The 20863-nt window shown below is 35.7% G+C and overlaps 1 protein-coding gene across 2 annotated transcripts in view; it reads right to left on the bottom strand.

The window, feature by feature from the left end:
- Positions 1 to 20863, bottom strand: part of sano (CABIT domain-containing protein serrano) — a 153361-nt gene that overhangs the window by 8207 nt on the left and 124291 nt on the right. For both annotated transcript variants that reach the window (XM_077439479.1, XM_077439480.1), the window contains 2 exons: positions 14802 to 14850; positions 2965 to 4931 (listed from right to left, as the gene is read on the bottom strand). In XM_077439479.1, coding sequence (XP_077295605.1) covers positions 2971 to 4902 — 1932 coding nt within the window. In that variant the 5' untranslated portion in view covers positions 4903 to 4931; positions 14802 to 14850 and the 3' untranslated portion in view covers positions 2965 to 2970. The remainder of the gene's footprint in view (positions 1 to 2964; positions 4932 to 14801; positions 14851 to 20863) is intronic.

Below are 20863 nucleotides of genomic sequence, written 5' to 3'. Positions count from 1 at the left end.
AATTAAAACAAACACTATAAATTGACATGTAACCCAATTTATCGAATTATTGGTAATGAAATAGGTATGAATAAAAAATTAGTACTTTAATAGTGTATGTGTATGAATTTCATACAAAATCAAGTCAATTTAATTAGAAAAAATAATGAGGGTAAAACAATAGTTTTTGGCCACAACGTGGAATTCACCGATTGTATTTATAAATTTATGATTTTTATAAAGAAATGATTAAATTTCAATGTATGTACATATTAGTGGATTTACTTCAATAAAATGAGACCGTTTGAAATGCTTCGACTCCGTGACTCTTTTTCCGACTCCACAGCCCTGCATATTATATCTATGTACGTACATATGTACATATTTGTAGATTCTGACCTGAATGAAACGGACGATGTATTTTTACATGATGATGTCACGACGCTTATTATGTATTTTCCCATCGGAGCAGGAGGGTGAGGGAGGAGGAGTGTTTTGCGGAAAAACACAGTGAGTGGCTTCCGAGTCGGAAAAGCCCGGAAAATGGAATTCTCTCTCTCTGACCGACCACACCCAGGTCGCGTGAAGGATCGGTTCGCATTTGTGACGAGCTACTACTAAATACGGCCGACGTTTCGCTGAAAAACGACCATTAACTGCGCTCGTTAAGCCTGACCTCGGGTCTGCGTTTGTCAAAATATAAATTAAATCGCATACACACATACATTCAAATGTTAGCCTTTCACATTTTCATCGGAAAGTGTGACGCGTAACAATATAATTTTTTACGACGCAATAACGCGCACATATAAAATGATTTGCAATTTGGCAGTCGTAAACTCGATTATAATAATAATAAAAAAAATAGATCAATTAAATTCAACATACAATTAATATCGTTTTAACAAACAAATTTAAAATTACAGAGCAGAGAACAAGATTAAACAAAAGGCGGAATCATTTTTCCAGCATGATATGCAAAACACACTGCTGAAATCAACAGCGTAAAGAAATTAAAATCATATTGAATTAAATTACACGAATATGATACTCGTATCAGTTTGTATAATTATCTAACACTAATCATAATTTGTCGAGTTATCATCGTATCGGTAACTCGATGATGAGGTAGCCCGTAATCATAAATTATGAACATAGTGATGCTACACATAATGTACATAATATATGTATAATAATAACACGATTTGTTTTACGTTTGACAAGATAATGCGCACATACGTGATAAACGTATTAAGTTCATAGGTCTCATTAAAATTTGTGAATGACACACAATGGAAATTGTTGTAAGTAAAATAGCAGGCGTTCGCTTTGTATCATGCATAATATTATATTATACAATACGTGGCGTCAAAATTATATGTTAAAGAGCCGTGTAGATACACTGTGTGAAGTTCTATCCGATGCTACAACGTATTATACATATGTATGTATGTATGTGGGTTTAAAACTAGCTGCTTGTTGTTTGTAGAGTTTTAAAAAAAGGAGCTTTGCAAAAACGACCGTGCACTTATTAGCGAGCGTCGTGTATTTGCATACGAGGTTTGTCATTATTTTGTTTAATAACCCAGTTCGGAAGGCGAGTTTCATCACTATGAAAACGTGATGAAAGGAATTAGCGCATTTCGGAGAAGAACATGCTGGAAACGACGGATATGCACGAGGATATCGCATGTCAGCTTATCGTTTTGTGTGCAGACTATGTATTTATTTAACTTAATCTCTGACAGCTGGCTAAAACAATTAATAAAAAAAATGCATCAGCAGAAGTAAATAGAAAACGAAAAAAAAGGTTCAAAATAAACTAAGCATCATTTTATGCATACCTATCAAAAGCCAACAACGACGAATGGTTGTATAATTTTATGTATACAAATGCCATAATTTTCGTGCATCAAATTAAGAGTTTGTTGTGTAGTTGGCGTTTCGAGTCCCTGGTTTATTGGCGTACATGCTGGTTTGCTAATCAAATAGAATAGATACCTCCTCGGTGGTTAATGGATAACAAAAGTAAATAGAACTCGCGATTCGTGATACATAAAACCATGGGATGTTAGTTATTTATATAGCTGGAGAAGCCCGCATGGCGTTCCTACACTGTATTGATTTATATCTAGATTTTCAATAAGTCTGTCACGAATATTGTCAAGAAATAATATTATATACATATATATATATATGAATGTATGTATACAACGAATTTCGTGAGATGGCCATTTTATCCATTCTGTGAAAAGCTTGCCATTGTTGTTGGAATTAAACAATTTGACCCTATCTTATATATCTATTGTAGACAAAACGTTGAAGTTATATATTCATGTATGTAATTACGCTGACCATATATACGTCCTTTATTTAAGAGCGCAGTCCTTTATTTCACTACTCTGTCTTTTAGATTTATTTATATTCTAAAATTATCCTTTTGTCATTTATTTTGTAATATCAACTATCGCTAAAAATATTAAACGATGCAACTCATAAATTTATTTTTATGTATCGATTATACTGTGGAGTGGAGATCAATCAATCTTTACTAAGTTTGACTCACTAAATTCTTTAAAAGTTTGACTCACTAAATAAATAAATGTTATAAAATTATAATAATTTTTTTTAAGCTATAAAACGATCCTTTATATAAACCGTTATATTTTAAAGTGGCGAAAGTCCGATTTTCACTTCCAAAAACTCTTTTCCTGTTTGACTTAATTAGAAATTGTTATCACTTATTTTAATTCGATATGTCCAGAATCTTGAAAAAGCAGAATAAACGTATCCATATTTTAAATATTGTTAAACACTTTAAAACATTATATTTAATGTTTTGCGAAATATTTCTTGAAATGAAGAAAAGTGGAAAATGCCATTTTCAAATATAGTGGCTCATATGTCCTTTATTATCTCCAAAAAAATATGTGTCACCGTAAATAAAATCAATGTTTTGTTTGAAAAAAAAAAATTGTAACTCACCGTTCACTACAAATATAACGTGCTCACACGCTTCTGCCCTCCCAGGGAAAGTTTGTTATTGGTTTTCCTATAGACGGCCTCTCCTTTCGCTTTCGATTTGGACCTCTCGTGGCCGGGATCGGGACAGCCCCTCAACTCCCAAACTAAATTAGTGAGAGATTTGGGCCTACTGAGTCGTCGAGATCGCTTTTCTGGAACTTTGGCGCCAGCTCCGGAGTCACCCGAAGTCCTACCGCCCGAATGACTCGAATCTAGCGTCCCGTCGAGCTCCATAGCCTGCTGCAGGTTAGAAAGACTCTTATATCTTATATTAAAAAGGGGAGAGCCTCCCTTTAAAAGAGGATTGTGGCCCGGACTAGGTAAAGGACTAGGGGGAAGCTCCTTGATCGGAGAATTGCTTTTTTGTCTGAAAACCATCCTGTTTCGTTGCGAACTACTATTGTTTTTAATGTACAACTTCGGGAGGTTGTTGGCCGCTGGCGCAATCGAGCACTTTTCCTTGTAGATGATGATGGGGGTGGCCTCTTTGACTGTTGACACCGCCGCTCTTCTCGTCCGCTTTTCCGCCTTGAGAGGAGCGCTCGGCGGCTTTTTTCCGGGTATTGTCTCGATGGGAGGTGGTTCTGGCCGACTGTCCGTAATTAGAGGCATATGGATGGGTGTGGTGACTGGAGATGTGGGAGCAGACTCGTGTCTGGCCACGATAACCTCGCTGGCGAAAGGCGATTTGACGTTCTTTGGCAGGGGCGTGAACCCCCTCACGTAATCGTATATTTGGTCTATGTCGTCGTATTCGTCCGATTGCGGTGGCTGCTTCGCCTCTTCCTTGGTGTGTCCGTGATGACTATGGCTGTGTATATGGCTTCTGTGCGAGCTCACTATTTGACCGTATTTATGACTATGGTTAGCCGAGTCCGACGAGGCACTGCGTCTTAAAAAATAACCCGTCTTCGCCGGCGTTTGCGTCGACCGTTTTGGATCACCTAGTTTACCATCCAACACATGCATCTTATCGGTCACTTCACTTAGTAATCTATTGCACTTTTCCACCAGTCGGGAGAACTCCATGAAATTTTTTATTTGATCGTCGTTCCTACATCGTTGAAGTTTCAAAGGCGCTGCCAGAGGGAGAGCAATTAGCGCGTTCGCCTCCTTTTGTAGAGGCAACGCGAAAATATGCTCCTCCTCGAAAGATGCTATTAGTCTCAATTCGGGCACAAAATGACTGGCACTCTTGAGACCGCGCGGTGGAGTTCCATGAACTAATCGAACGGTTAGAGGTAATCTTTTACTTAATAAGTTTTTTGCGGTGTGAACCCCGCTGATATTATCTTCTTTGGCCAAAGCGGAAAATCTACCTCGCTGCTCTATTCCAAGTAAAACCGTTTCCCCTTTAGAATCCGTACACCTCAAGAACTTTCCTTTCGATCCGCTGACTTGAACTTCACCTTCGGGGGTCAATATTTCACCGGCTGGAATATTCCTCGTCGGGCCTGCTGTTATGCTTCCGTCCATCTCCACTCTCCCTTGCAGAACCCTCATGGGTTCTCTCACTAAGCATCCTCCTAATCTTCGCCTGGCCAACTCTGCCACACTTTCCATACATCGCACAGCTCGGCCCTCTTCACTCAGCAGTTCGAAATATCCCGCGTAGGTCTCGGGAATGGCGAGTCTAGGGCCCACGCAGACCAACCTCCTTCCTTCTTTTAATTTGACTGCCTGTGCTACGATTTGACGCCTCTTTCCGGCCGAAACCAGAAGAGCTGCAGATTGTAGACCGGGACTGGGGAGTGTTGGTACTCCGAGTCCTGCATACTGGCCCTTCGTGAACTTGACGACAGCTGGTAGACGATGCTTGGGCACGAATTCGCGCAGATAACTGCCTTCGTCGGCCCAACGAGCTGCTGCTACCACTATCTGTCCATCCGTTGCTGCCATGCTTTAAAGCCACCTTGATGTTGTCACATCTGAAAAAAAAAACGTAAAAACTGACATAAAATATTAAAAAAAAAGATTTTCATTCACAGTACAGACGATATGCGAGAAAAGTCAGTAAAAACAGCGTGAGAAGACAAAAATTCACGCGTTTCACTCCGATCACGATCTCAACTCAATACTTCCATAGAAGGGTAAGTGTGATAACTGAGCTGAACATCATACGTGAGGAGTGACACAAAGAACGAAACAAAACACCAAACAGCTTCCCATGCTCGATGAAATCTATGTACTTATGTAAATTTTTAAAACATACCCAGATACCACGAAAGGAAGGGGGACTAACACTGGTTTTATTGAATACCTGAGAGCACGATCGCAAATTGATCTTATGGATAGATATTGGAATACTTCAGAATAAACCTGCGTATTTAATATACATACCTACAGCGCATATATCCTACACTGTTCCTTTTCTCATTAGAATGTTTGTAAAGAAGAATGTAGCTTTGTACACCAATTATGAGAAATGAAATACATATGCCATAATTAAATAGTGTTAAGTATAAACTTTAATATGTAAACAAATTATTTTGTTTCTAGCTAACTGTCAATCTAGTCCCCATTTCAAAATTAACGGTGTCGTGTACGTGCAACGAAAATTGAATGGCGAATAAACAGTTTACATAAGAACATTATACGAAGTCGATTGTTCAAAATCGTGCCTTATAAGTAATAACCGTTAACGAATTGCAAGCTTTTTAATGGCAAGACTAAATCCGACATGCAAATTTAACATGTGAATACCTAGTAAAAATGCGAAAAACATAATCATTGAACCGTAATACAAGTTCCATCGCATTCAATAAAAAAAATATAGCTTTCAACTATTTTTTATTCAGTATTCAAAAAACGTTAAATCTTTTGGTCTGTTGGTCGATGGTATTACGCAAGACAACTAAGGTTCACCGGAAGATAATCGATTTCTAGGATGGATTTTAACTGAGAAAAATCGATTTCCTTGGCTGTCGCTAGTGACAGGGCAGGTCGCGTAAATCTTTCGAGAGGATACAAATTCAAAGAAAAAAAATCATTTATTTCTTTTTTCCACAACGCAGCACTTTTTAAAAATAAATACACACAATCGTCTGGCCAAATAAATTGAATTCACAAAAAAATCACACGAACTGTAGAATCGACTTGAAGTCGTGTGGCAATTAAAATTTAATATCTTCACCATTGTACAGATATGTACATCCATACATACATAGTTGAATTCATTGAGTGGCGACAGTGTGACCGCTCGGATCGGTGCGATTTCATTGTCCGTACAATATCGACAAATTGTACAGCTTCCGTTCAGGTCTGGGGACCGTTAGCGAAAATGGAATCAAATGAAATGTTAACGTGTCCAGTTATATAGGGGAGACGATCTCCATTAGTTCTGTGTGCGCTTGAGCCGAAGAAAGGTTATTAAAAATAACGGCTGTGTCGTTATGTGAACCAGTTCCAACGGCTTCCTCATCTGCGGGACGCGTTTGACGGACGGGATAATTCAACACATTACAAAGTGCAGTGATATAAAGCCATTTGCTAACCGTTCTTATCTTGAAAAGAAGAATTTTATATCAAAAATAAAATATAACACTAGAAAGCAGCACAAGCTAAAGAGTGCTCAAATTGATCACCAGTTAAATTTATGGACTACTTTTACAATTTATTCAGGAATGTCCAAAATTTTGATTGCAATATCAAATTAAACCCCTCAATTTTCATACACTGTTTCCTAAACCAGCAACATAGCGGTCAGTGTGTAATGCTTAGTACTGAGTGGTCACGGGTTCAATCCCTAGCCAGGTGCTGCAGTCCAGACCTTGGATATGTGACTCCAGGTCGATCGATTCCTATCAGAGTTTGCCAATTTATCTGATTTCATTGAAACGGTTCCAACAAATTGGCAACCATTCCTATCTCTCGCTAAAAATTCGAGTTTATACCATCTCAAATTTGCCGATATATAAAATGCTGTAAAATTTTTGTCAAATTTATCCATAGATGTCTCTATGATGCTCCGTAAAAATGTTTTCGATGTTTTTAAAGATGCATCGGGGTTTACCTGTTAGGCCTTCCGGGTATATTGTAAAAAAGTCAATAGCAAATTGCACAGATAGACGGATCTAAAATACGATTAAAATTGAATACAATCTTTAAAGCTCGGTGGTAAGCATTAACGCAACCACCGAGAGGTTCCCCGGTTCAAGATAAATAATTTATTCCAAATTATTATTTATTATTAATTATTTATTTAGTATTTCTGTAGTACTGCTGGTCAGATTGGGATACTTGTGACTTCAATTTGATCGTTTCCTATCAGAGTTTGTCAATTTATCTGATTTTATTGTTGAAACGGTTCCTTACCAAATTGTCACCACTAGGTTGTCACTAGGTGACACTACTATGTCACCACTAGGTATTTGAATATGATTTCAAATTTTTAATCTATAAGAATGTATTGATGGCTTGGTGCACAGATATTGTACGTTCATTTTTGAATTTGTATCGAATTTTAAGTTTGTAGATGCTGGAATAATTCAAGGTTTTCGTTTCACGGTAATTAATTTATACCATTTAAATTACCTTAAAAGGAAAAACCTGAATTATTCCAGCAGCTAAAAACTTAAAATTTGATGCAAATTCTAAAATGGACATACAATATCTGTGCACCAATCCATCGACATACACATGTATGTAGTTTGGGGTTGTCTGTACTAGCACTGAAATAATTTTGGTAATCATCTCTGATGAAAATTAACGGTCATCCTTGCTAACTGGTACAATACTAACGATCGGAAAAATGTACTTGTGCGCACGTGAGGACAAGTGTGGTAGTCAAAAGTTAACTTTTTATATAGTGGACGGAGACAGCTCGTTAAAAGTCCACTTATCACATGAGTGTGCAGCGATCATGCAGCACGGTTAACGGTCAAACTGTCGGTTAAATGTTAAACTCGAGGTTTGATGAGGAAATTGAGACCGCGTTTACCGCGTATTGAACCACATACTAATTAGTCGACGCCTAGATAAAATATTACTATCCCACGCATGCATCATCGCAAACATTCAAAATAGTGCACGAAATTTTAAAATTAGAGCGAAAGAGATACGTAAATGCACGCTATTGGAATAGCATTAAGGTTGAACCTCTTGACAGATTTTCATATTTATGATTCACGCTTTTTGAAGCCGCAGAATGAGTTACGACCGTCAGATAATATCTATCACTCGGGACTTGTCACTGTTGTACGAGTTTAAATGTAATAGTTCACGTCAATAAATAACCTTTTGTACGACGGAATTCTTTAGTTGTATATACAATGCCAAAGATGACCGTAATTTATTATGAAAGATGAGATAATATTAAAAAAAAAACTTTTATCTTTAACTAATACAAAACGAGCGATTGGCTATTCATATTGTCAGAAACTGATTATGTTTTAAATAGATTTCCATCCTTTTTCCAATTTTAAATATACAATGCTCAACCCCAGCTTATAACTGTATTATGTATAGTTTTATAACAGTTCTATATAACTTTTATTTTTAACTAATAAAAAACTAGCGATGGGCTATTCATATTGTCAGAAACTGATTATATTTTAAATAAATTTTCATCCTTTTTCAATTTTAAATATTCAATGCTCAACCTCAGCTTATATGTATATAGGCAGGAGATTCCCATATTGAATTGGGGGGTAAAAGTAGGTAAGCAAAAGACATACCGTAAATCATTAGCGCATTAGGGCTACGTATTAACCCGAAAAAAGGGTTTCAAAAACATATGAAAGCTTTTTGTATGTACATACATATGTAGCTACTATACATATGTATAAGCTTCGGAGCCTCTAATGGGTACACAGAAAGTCTAGAAAAATCCTAATCGCTCCTAAAGCCACATATCGTTTAAACATACATATGTATGAATGTATGTATATGAGATTAAATTAAGATAATACAAACTTCCAGAAAATCATCATCAATTTTAGTAACACATTTGAGAAATACGGTTCCCAAGATACATATACATATAAGGTACAATACAAAATACATACGTCACAAATTTCTAATGATGAAACAGCATTGTTCGAGTTCAAGTGTGCGCTATATTATATATGTATGGGTTTAGGCATTTTGAATATGTTAAGAACGATTCCAGTTTGAGTGACCGCCGTTTCGAATGAAGCGATCTTCAGATGTAATCTCGGAATGGACACAATCGGACCTGTCGAATTCGAGGTGTACGCAATCGTAAAAAAAAAACTGGCCAGATACATAGTGCACGTTCATGCGAAAGATTGAGAGGTTAGATGCGGATCCACAGCATCTCTAGGATATCTCATTAAAATGCGCTGAACTTTAAGAATATCCGCCAGTACAATATCACGTTTCGATAATAATTCATACGTAATCGACCGCTTTGCGAAATGCAAACCTTTCCCCTCCTCACGACAAAAACAGGTACACTCGCCGACGTAAGTACACCGCCAATTCAAACTGTACATCGGGGAGATAGACCAAGAATAAAAAGAGAGGGAAAAAAATTGCAAGAAATGCATACGCGTCTGGAGAACGGTACACACACACACACATTGCACGACAAACGCACTGCCGCATTAGTGTTGCACTTTTTGATCTTTAACATGGGAGAGGGTGTGGACGCTATCTCGAATAGTGTCACTTTGATTTACGACATATTGAATCTAAATTGAAATCGTGTTTATAATGATGTTTGCTTGCATCACACCTTTAATAATCCAGTTGCAGAAATTGAGTCAGTTTCTCCCTCACACTTAAACGATTTTGAATCTTCTAGGCTTTGACATCAACTGTTTGACATCAAATAATGTAACGCAATCAAATTTAAGTGACGAAAATTAAATCTAAAAATAATTTTGGTACTTATTGGTTATACGTGCGCATCCTAGCATCGAGTATGTCACTTTACTAAAAATGTTTGCGACACCTAGAGGTCAATCATGTAACTGCCGTGTATTTTGTATGTGGATACTCGATGCTCGGATGAGCCCGTATAACCAATAAGTACCATAATTTTATTTCGTTAATTATGTATTTATACAGGTTTATACTAATGTTCATATATAATTATTATTCAACATTGTACGTATTATTCAAGGCGTATTCCAAACATCGATAATCAAACATTACACCCATCATAGTATGTATGTACATGTGTGGACAAAATTTTACAGCATTTAAAATATCAAACAAATTATGAGATGTTTGTAAACTCAAATTTAAGGACAGGATTGATAATTTGTTGGAGCCGTTTCTAATAGGATTAGATACATTGGCAAACTATGAAAGGAAACGATCGACCTTGGAGTCACATATCCAATGTCTGGCCAGCAAACAAAGCCAGGGATAGATCCCGTGACCACACAATCGAAAGCATTACACGCTAATCACTGATATGTATATGTATGTTGCTGGTTAATAATGACCTACATAAATTTTCCAGCACGCATATTTTGCACTATTGAGAGCCATCGCCATATCATTTAAATAATATTTTATAGGTTGTAGATGACATCTACATACATATATATGTAGTACATATGTGAATCATTTCATCGGCTGATTGGCGATCATTTAGTAACCGAAGACACTTGAAATACTCTCAATCAATTACGCAAAAGAATATGTGAGACTAAAAAGAGAGTATGCATATATGTACATATATGTACATATGTGTGTATATAATCTCGTACGTCGTCGATTACCTTATGATTGGCAATCAGCCGGTAGAATGAGTCCGGTTTACCACATTATTTCCTATATGATGAGTAGACCTGTTTAACAGTTATCGAGGAGGTATTTTATTACTCAATTTTCTGATAATAAATAGCATTAATATATAAAGGCTAAAAATTCGACTATATGTAGTTGTGAGAAATTAAAAAAAATCCTGAAGTGTAAAAAAATCTAACAGTAAAATATGTTGAAATTCGAATACATGTATCATCATCATCGTCTACAGCCATTCACCAACCACTGCTGGATGAAGGCCTTTCCAACACGTTTCCACTCGTCTCTATTTTGCGCAACTCTTATTCACCACACACATTTTCCTGATTTCTTCTAATTATCTGCTCGGCGGTCTTCGTTTTACCTTTTTTACATTCTGTCGGGTACCATTCTAGTAATTCTTTTGTCCACCTTTCATCCATTCTTCTAGCTACGTGACCCACCCATTTCCATTTCAACCTCTTCACTCTATCCACTATATCCCTTGCCATACTTCACACCCACGAATTCCATTTCCTGTCTTTCCTCGTTATGTCAAGCATTCAACGTTCCATACTTATTTGAGTGCATTGGACTTCGTGTAGCAACTTGGCGTTCAATGTTCAAATTTCACATCCATACGTCATCACTGGTAAAACACATTGATAGAAGATCTTTTTCTTCAGGCGAATATACGTATGTATAGTAAATTCAAATCCATGGTGTGAATAAAGGTCAAAAACCTCAAATGTAGAGGTATGTAGTTGTAGAAAATGGACTCGCTTTTATATACGTTGATGTAGGTGTCAAATTAGCATCGTTGACCCACACAACAATGACGTTTTACAACGTCACGTCACATATAAATTGTCACGTTCAATATTCAACTTACTACATACATACATACATCTGTATATAGATAGATAAAATGCAAAATATATTCTTTCGAAATCTCCATGGACGATCTAGTTTATTAGCTACCGTATTCTGGGTTAAAGGCGAAATTATTCAGCGGCTAGTTGTGCTGAATTTAAAATTGCGTGCTTAGAATATGATTAACGTAGAAAGGAGAGAAAGAGGAGACGGAGGAGAGCGTCTTGATTTTGGTTGCCGTTGGCACTGTTTGTTACCTTCAACGTATACGTAATGTAACAGTGCAGACGTTGGTATATACTCCACTTACGAAAGTGTGTCGCAACAGTGTCGTGCCAAAGACTTACCGAAACCGCGGTAAGTCGAGATATGTCATTAAGTAATTTATGGAACGACAGCAAGTAATGTGTATTGTCTGCGTTTGGCAAACAAACAAGTGTGTAGTACATATATACATCTATGCGAGTATAAAATCGCTTTGAATATCATAAATATAATTTAATTATTTTTTACATATGTAGATATGTATATACCAGGAAGGCCTTACGGGTAACCCCAATGCGCCTTCCTGGCCAATTACAAACATTGCAGCATTTTTTTATTATACAAGTCGCTGAATTACGAGACACTGAAAAACTCGCAAATTAACGAGACATCTATGAATTGTACATAAATTTTATTGTAATCAATCTCAAATAGTGGTGACATAGTAGATAGGAAGGATATTTAGCCAATTTTACCGGGAACAATGAAATCAAAGAAAAATGGCAAACTTTGATGGGAAACAATCGACCTTGAGTCACAAATATCCAGGTCTGACCAGCAGCACTACAGATATACTCTTTTCAATCGAGGTCAGCTCATGGGATCGAACCCGGCGCCTCTCGACGCTAAGCAGAAGCTTAACGACCGAGCTATGCTGCTGGTGAATGTAAATAATATACAGAAAAAACATTTCAAGTAAACTCTCTCCTGTCTTATATTAAGCTTTTCAAAATTAATCTTGATTAGTTCATCCATTTTTAAATGGGTACGATCTTATATTACAACGGCAATTATTTAGCAGGTAGGAAGAATGTTTCAGTTCCGACAATTTTATATGATATAACCTAAACTAATAAAAAGTAGTATTCGGCGGAAGAACTAATCACTTGGTCAGCAATCAAACTATCAATTCTTTCGACTTTCATCTGAGATACAAGCTCAGATTAAATCAAATGTTATAGCTGGTTATTAATTAATGACTTATTTACAAATATGTATACGACATTGTACCCATGTCTGTGTCTAATTGAAAAAAAAAACCAATCAAAATAGATCTCGGTCAAACAAATTATGATCGCGATTTGGGAAAATTTTCTCACACGTCGTAAAAAGCTACGAGTAATAAAATAATTGTCGGTAATTTACAAGCGTGAAAATTTGACGGACAAATAAACACACACTGTAGGCTTTGCCATTTCGCACACGATTATGTTTTCCTCTTCGCTTAATTAAGTGTTTCGCAATTTCCCCCGGTCATCGCTCAACAACACATTGTGAAAGCTTTAATTCAATTTGGGACCTTTCAAAGCTCACCGAGCGAGTTAAACCATCATTGTCCAGTGAACAGTTAGCACAATTTCGCACACACCCGTGTTAACACTTTAAAAGCAATCTAATAAATAAGGTCCAACTTGCGTTTTTCCAATCGTAAAAATGGTTCACCGTATTATGTACGAAATTGTTGGCAATCACGATTTTAAAATTGGCCACCAATAGAGAGATGCAAAAATATGAATTCATACATAATATACGCTGTTATGTAATGTTCGTGATTTTTTCCCCATTCATCTTTTAACATTGTCCTAGTTCGATAGGTAGACGTTATGCTAGACATAGTGTGCCGGATCGGTATCGCATTTTAGATCATCGGAGAAAGGCCATTGATAGGATTTCGACTGAATAGTATGTTGTATGAAAGGTTCAATACCATCGTTCATGCGCTAATGACTTTCTATATAAAAAAGATTTCTATTGAATATTATGAAAAATTTCACACCGAAGGAGTTCATAATCGAAAAGAAATAAATCGATCTGTCGGCAAAAAAATATGAAGAATTTTGCATAATGAGATAACAAATTGGTTATTTATTGGTTTGCGGTCGGTATAGTGATGAGCTAGTCCGTTTGTGGCCGACGGATTACAGACATACTTTTTTGTGATTATTTTTCAATGTGAAATTACTTTTTCCAGCATGTTTTGTAATAATCAATAAGTGCTTTTACCGTTCAATTGCAACCGCTTATTTTTTAACTCTTTATTTTGTTTCACACAGAAAAATCAATTGAGTTCAGTTTGCATTGTATGAAATATTGCATAATGCTTAAATAAAAAAATAAAAAAATATGTACATAGATAATAATAGTTTTGCGGAATTGCTTTGCGTTGACACTGAAGTGTGCCTAATGTGAAATTAATAAAATCGAAATTGCCATCATGAAATATTTACCTACGGCCAATTTTGTATGGAGCCATTGTTTTCGTGGCCAAGAATTAAAACTTTCAGAAAAAAATAAAGAACAACAATTTTTTATACAAAATCCTTGGATGTATTATAAAATGATAGGTGTATTCGCTTCAAAATGATCATAATGATATAACGATTTATTTATAAGACATGTACGCATGTAATATTAAGGAAAATTTTATATTATACGATCCGTCAGGCATTTCCGCAATTGCACGTCAATCTCCACCAATTTCTTCAACGGAATTTTTAACTCAAGGAATACCTTTTAACTATCTAAATATTTTTCTATCTACAAAGTGTGAGAACACATTGCGTAGGTACTTGAATTTGAAAAATATGAGAAAAACCCCGTTAAACATAAAACTACGTACAAATTCTGGTCGTATAATTTAATTCCCGTATAGTGAACTTACATATGCGAGCCATTAAGATATAGAAGTATGCGTGAGATTTTTGCGATTGCATTTTACTTTAATTAATTTTATGGCAAACATTGACGAGATACGTACATACATATGTACATATAATCGGATTGACCTGCGTTTTACGATTCAGGTTTGCTATCGATCAGTGAGCTGTTGGTGTTCTGCTTAAGTTATATCTTCGTCAGGACGCTAATTGGTAAGATTATCTTCGGAAGATTCCCAAGAAATGTATATATGTATATACCTATGTATGTATATATACATAAAAACACAAACGAAATAAAAATACCTTAATTAGAAGAAGCCCGTCCTTTGTCTTCACAAAAGCTGGAGGCAATCTGGAAAAAAAATGAAATAAATTAAAATCTTCAAACAAATTGATGAATAGATGCATGCTAATATATTCCGATGAGATGCATGAGAATTTATCGAAGATTCTGTGCACGTAATTCTTTCCGAGTATTTCGTACCTAACGGTTTAATCTCGGTGCGACTTTATTACGCGTAATACTAGTTGCTCTTGCGGTGTCTCTCTCTCGCACGTACAATTGCGGTCTCGCTAGAAAGAGACGAAACACGTCGACGTGTAGTCGACCGTATTATGCACTTTTTTTTAAATTATGCAATCAAAATTGCATTATTTAATGACTGGACATACAGTGAACTTGATTCAGTCGATATGCTGATTTATGTGATAAAATTTTACGCTAATTTGCGTAATCGTTTTAAGCGAAATAATATCCACACACACACACACATAAGTACATCTAATGGCAGTTCAGTTTAATAGACACACCATTAAAATCGTAATGCAAATAACTTGATTGAAAATTAATTTAAAATTAATCACATTAGAGGCGATTTTCATTTCGATTAAATTAATATAATACGTGTATAATTTAATGTACTTAACTATAGTCAATTAAGAAAATCAATTTTAATACTTGAAATATTTTAACGCGTCGATTATGCCATAATCGTCATATTTTATTTCAATATGCAGTTACCGTTATATTTTAACTAAGCATAGCGAATATGAATACGATGGAGTGTACACTGAACATACTCGCATACATATGTAGGAATACACTCGAGATATCCAATATGTATGTGTGTATGTGTGCATTTAAGATGCGTATCGAATCGAAGATCGATTCGTCGTTTTAAAACGATCGCAATAAAAATGAAATTAAAAAAAAAAAAACGTTCAAAATGGGTTTTCGAGAGATAGACGTACAATTAGTACGAACATCCCAAACAGGTAGCGATAGTAAGACACGTCGTGTGTGTGTAATTAAGTGGAGCCGTTTGACAAGTGAGCATCACGTAGCAAGTTCAACAGCCACGTATGTATGTAGCTGTTGCACAACCGTCAACCAGTTTGAGGACACTGGTTGAGGCAGATACCCAAAAACGACACTGTTTGGCGACACTGACACTGACATTCGAGCCGGTGTGAAAATGTCAACATTGGAAAACGAAATCGCACACGAGTTTCAAAAAGAGTTCCCAGCTTCAATTTCAACAATGGGCACATTTCAATACTGCACTAGAAACGAGTTGTCCGGCTCCACTCGTGATCAAATTCAATACCCGAGCCGACTTTCGTTATTTTAGTACGGAACGTTATCGATAAATAAGAAACCAGTTCTTGAATCTAGAACGTTAATTTACAAAAGCATATGTAGACATAACTTAAATTAATTCGCCATTGATTTTTCTTGAATTAATTTAATTTTATGCGAACGACTTTGACTACGACATTTACCGCAACATCATGACTAGATTAAATGTTACAGATTTAGTGATTAACGGACGTGTCTGTGTAATGGTATTTATTTTTAAAATTAGCACCATAAAGTTTCAACAAGGTACTTTAATTAAAATATGGTATTGCGGAATTAATATAAATATGCTCTCGATATATAGTCAGATAATATCGGTACGACTTCATAAACACAAGAAAATTTTATACGTTTATTTAATATATTTTTAAGCGAAACGGATTTATGATAAATATTAAACACTTGAATATATTTTAATTTCATGAAAGCTAATAAATACAATATAACCATTCTCCCTCGAGTTACATGTCTACTCTATGGCATACATTACTTTGGTGGTTTCCTGCTGCTTTCTGGATCAAAGAAACTTATTATTATTATAATTTATATACATATGTATGTCACAGTCCATACATATGTTCATACACGAACCAATCTGGCTAACTATTCGGCATAAGTTTAAATAGTCTTAATAGTTTATTCAATCCTCTGTGTATATACGTATGCTCGCCTTGGGTTTCAATATTTTAAAAACTAGCGGAAATGGGAATGAAAGTAACTCTGTTATGTGGTTTTCTCTTTTAAACACTTGATGTTTTGACATCTCAAATGTTTTGACACCTCAAAAGTTTTGACAGCTAAAAGTTTCATGCGACACCTGGTGAGTGTATTTGAAGGTAGCTTTTTGACTGTTAGCAGTTAAAATAAAACCAATATTTCATGCATGAACAAAGTAGTATGTTTATAAACGAACCGGAGCGAATACTTGGACTTAAAAATATATCAATAATGGTGTGAATTTTAGGCAAAAATAGCATGCATAAACGGCAAAAATAGCATGCATATTTACTATATGTACTGGGAGGCTGTAGCCATATGGAGGAGCCGCTACTGCTTTGAATGCTTCTAATCATTGACTGTTCAAGCCGATGATGAACATAGAGAGGTTGAGGAACACGTATCAGCAGTTGGACAAGTTAAACGGGAAATTTTTTGGACAAGAAGTGAATAAGATGATCTATAGGTATGTAATCAAAAAGTCTACATTTTCAACAAAATTCTTTATCCGATAAGCGAGCGCCTATTCTGCCACTCTGTAAACTAACGACCCATACTACGTACATTAGTACATACATACATCAACAACATTATACGTACGAACGATATGATCTTGTTAGTAGCACCTACAATTGCATCAATGAATCATTATTGTCAATCATCCAATCCGACGTCAACTTTGATACAACCGCGTATCATCTTTTGATTGATACATGGCTCCGACGGTCATACGATATTAGGTACATACATAAGAGCGGGTTCACACTAGTTCACTTCAATCATCCGAAGCGTAACAACGGCGAAGAGAGTCCGAGGTTAATTCGATGACCCCCACCTCACCCACTCTGGATATCGGTAATTTTTCGGTTAACCGAAGGGAAACAATGCGTCGATTTGACGTGTGAGCCGAGAGCTTGCGCAAGAGGAACAACGATCGCAATATCATCATGCATGATTACTGTTACGTGGAATTACATCGCACAACACTGTGTCAAGCAACTGAACAATATAAGGTCAGGGTCAAAAAAGCGCCGTATTATACCGTTAAGGCTGTATGATGGGAGGCCTCGCAGACCGAGAGAGAGAGAGAAGCGCTGGTGTAATAATATTCCTTCCCCTCGTTGTCTGTCATCAATCACCACATTCGAGTGGAGAGATTATGCGGCAAATAAGCGAATCCGGCTGATGGATACCATTTCTGGCCAATTTCGGATTTAATGGTCCGCCGGACGACGGGGGGCTCATCAATCAAGCGACCGGTTCATCAGCTGGACCGGATCACGCATCATCGAGTCATTATGAACGCACAATTCAATGTAATGAGGAATCCCCCAGTACAATACCACCGATAAAATTTATAAATATGTATATATGTATATTATACACAAAATCATCCAAGATCGACCGTTAGAATCTCTACCTAAAGAACAAAAAAAACCTCTAAGTATGTACCTATGTAACTATGTACATACATATGTATATATCTCCATTGTGAGAATCGAGTGTTGAAATGCGCTATAGAATTTTTCATTTTTGAGAATATTTATTGTAAGGGATTGTAAAAATATTAAGTATATTAAGTATTACCAAGAGGGCATTTAAATGTCACATTTTAAATGTATCCGATAAATGCCGTTTCTAGATGGTTTTCGAGAATTAAATAATCCGCAGTATCTCCGTGAAAAAAAAGGGTAAAACTGCCATACATTAAAACTGCAATTTCTCTTAAAATGTCAAAAAATAAATACATAAATACTTTTCTACATTGATATCCTATGCCGATAAAAATACTTACGGCTAAGTCCCTATAATCGGTATTTTGTATTCTCTATTTATACCTGCTTTCCAACAAAATATGCGTTACTCATTAGTCGTTTTCGTGGTTTTTAGCCAAGAAGATATAATTTTCAATAAATAAAATAACCTACATTCAGTGGTGTCACCCTAATGGTTCCGGAAACCCGTTGTTAGAAATCTAAAAATTAATATAATTTTTGTCAAATATAATAAATCTTGAAAATTCAATAAACTAAATTTTAATTATCACGGAATAGTGTTTTGGACGAAAAAAAATATATATACATATGTCACAGTGAAATTATATACAGTTTATGAAAATATATTTTCACTGACGTTTCAGTGAAATCATAACCAGTTAAATTTTCACGGTTGGTTTTATTCATTTAAGATTAGATTGTTAGGGTTGGTATGTATTATTTAAGGGTTAGGATGGGTTAGGGTTAAGTAAGGATTGGCTCTATTCATTTAAGATTGGGTTGTTACTAACAACTTGTTAGGGTTAAATTTATAGAGTTAAACGTTGTAAATTCATTGTTTGATACATTTTCACTGCTTGAATTGGTGAAAATATATTTTCACTTGAAATATGCTTTCACTGTAACATATACATATATAAATTGAAACAAAATTTAGAAGCCCGTTGTTTCAAATTTTGTGAGGTGACACCACTGCCTACAAAGTATGTAATATGACGATCCTGAATAAGTATAGTACATGTATGGCGGCAAGACTATGTACATTTATTGTTCAATTTGAGTATTTTTCTGACTTATAAAACAACAGTAATATAACAAAATGGCAAAGTTTGAAAACGATCGGATAAGAACCCAAACTTCGTCAGACGACAAAATCGATTCTGAATTAAGAAGAGATTAGTAAAAAAGAAGCGAGGGCGGTCTTATGGCCTCCCAAAATCATTGTATCGTTTCTATATTGAGGCCGTCATATGTACATATCGTCGGTATACTGGCAGAAAACGTTAAGTCAAAAATTGGATGTTTTGAATTTGTTAAGTCAAACCATGAATAATGATTTATTTAAAAAAATACAGAGCTTCAAACTTCTTGATTTTCGAAAAAAGTCGATTTTCTCAATACGAAGATATCAATGATATATTATTGTCAAATTATATTGATGTATTATTATTTGCCATGCATTATACGATGATGATTGGCGATAGTCTCATTTTAACCCATCCAAAAGAGTGAAAGAAAATGAATTTTCTCATTTTTTTTGTTGGATTATCAAGGTTTTGTCAACCTTTACGAGACAACGCTTCCTCGATAGTCTAATTTAAAAAGTATATCCTTGCTTGTATTCGAAAATGTACTTAAAGCACAATGATATGATTTTCATGGTTGAAACATTAAAAAATAAAGATAACGCTAATTTAACTTTAACAAACTACATATCGTTATTTTATGTTATGCTGGTACGTACTATAATAGCATCCTGTTAAGCGACACGGGCAATTTACAGATAAGTACAATATATAAAATAACGTTGTATTATAAAAACTCGCATGAGGGAATTTTTATCATTGCCAACATACACTTCCGACAGTGGTGAGCAACTAACCGAAAAATTGAATATGTACAACCTTTCGCAGTCTACCTGTACTGAGAAAAAAAAATAGTATTATATTTCTAACATTTAAACATCAATTCCTTTTATCAACCGATTCACGAGAGGATGTACATATGTATTAAATAATCCGGCGTATAAATAAACCCGCTCTAGGAGACACACACATCGGGATATCCACAGCTAAAGCTTGTTTTTTAACGATTTCATCTCGCCATCACGCTATATACTTATAGGATGCATAATTCACGGTCTGACGTTTTGCCATCGGCAATGGTAATGAAGACAGCAAGGGTAAAAAGACACACAGTTCATGTATGTCAATTTAAGCTCATTATCGACGCTATCATCGATTTATATCGAAAGCGTCGAGACAGTTTAATATCATCAACTGAGGACGGTGATTTAGTTTCATTGACTATTTACATGAAGAAGAATATTAACGCTGCATCGAGTCGTCGATTGTGTAGTTTTCCGTCTATTTATAGCAATGTAACCAATTAGCCACATTATCGCAATAAAACCTGGTGCTGCCATGGGCTGTGCGGAATTAAATTACAAATGATAAAGTTTTAAATTCGTTTCACTGACTGGAATCGCATTGTATACATGCTAGTAGGCACTA

The sequence above is a fragment of the Arctopsyche grandis genome, chromosome 10, assembly GCF_051622035.1.
Source record: "Arctopsyche grandis isolate Sample6627 chromosome 10, ASM5162203v2, whole genome shotgun sequence".
Classification (NCBI taxonomy): domain Eukaryota; kingdom Metazoa; phylum Arthropoda; class Insecta; order Trichoptera; family Hydropsychidae; genus Arctopsyche; species Arctopsyche grandis.
Note: the sequence above shows the minus strand (reverse complement) of the source record. Positions and strands in the feature narration are given on the sequence as shown.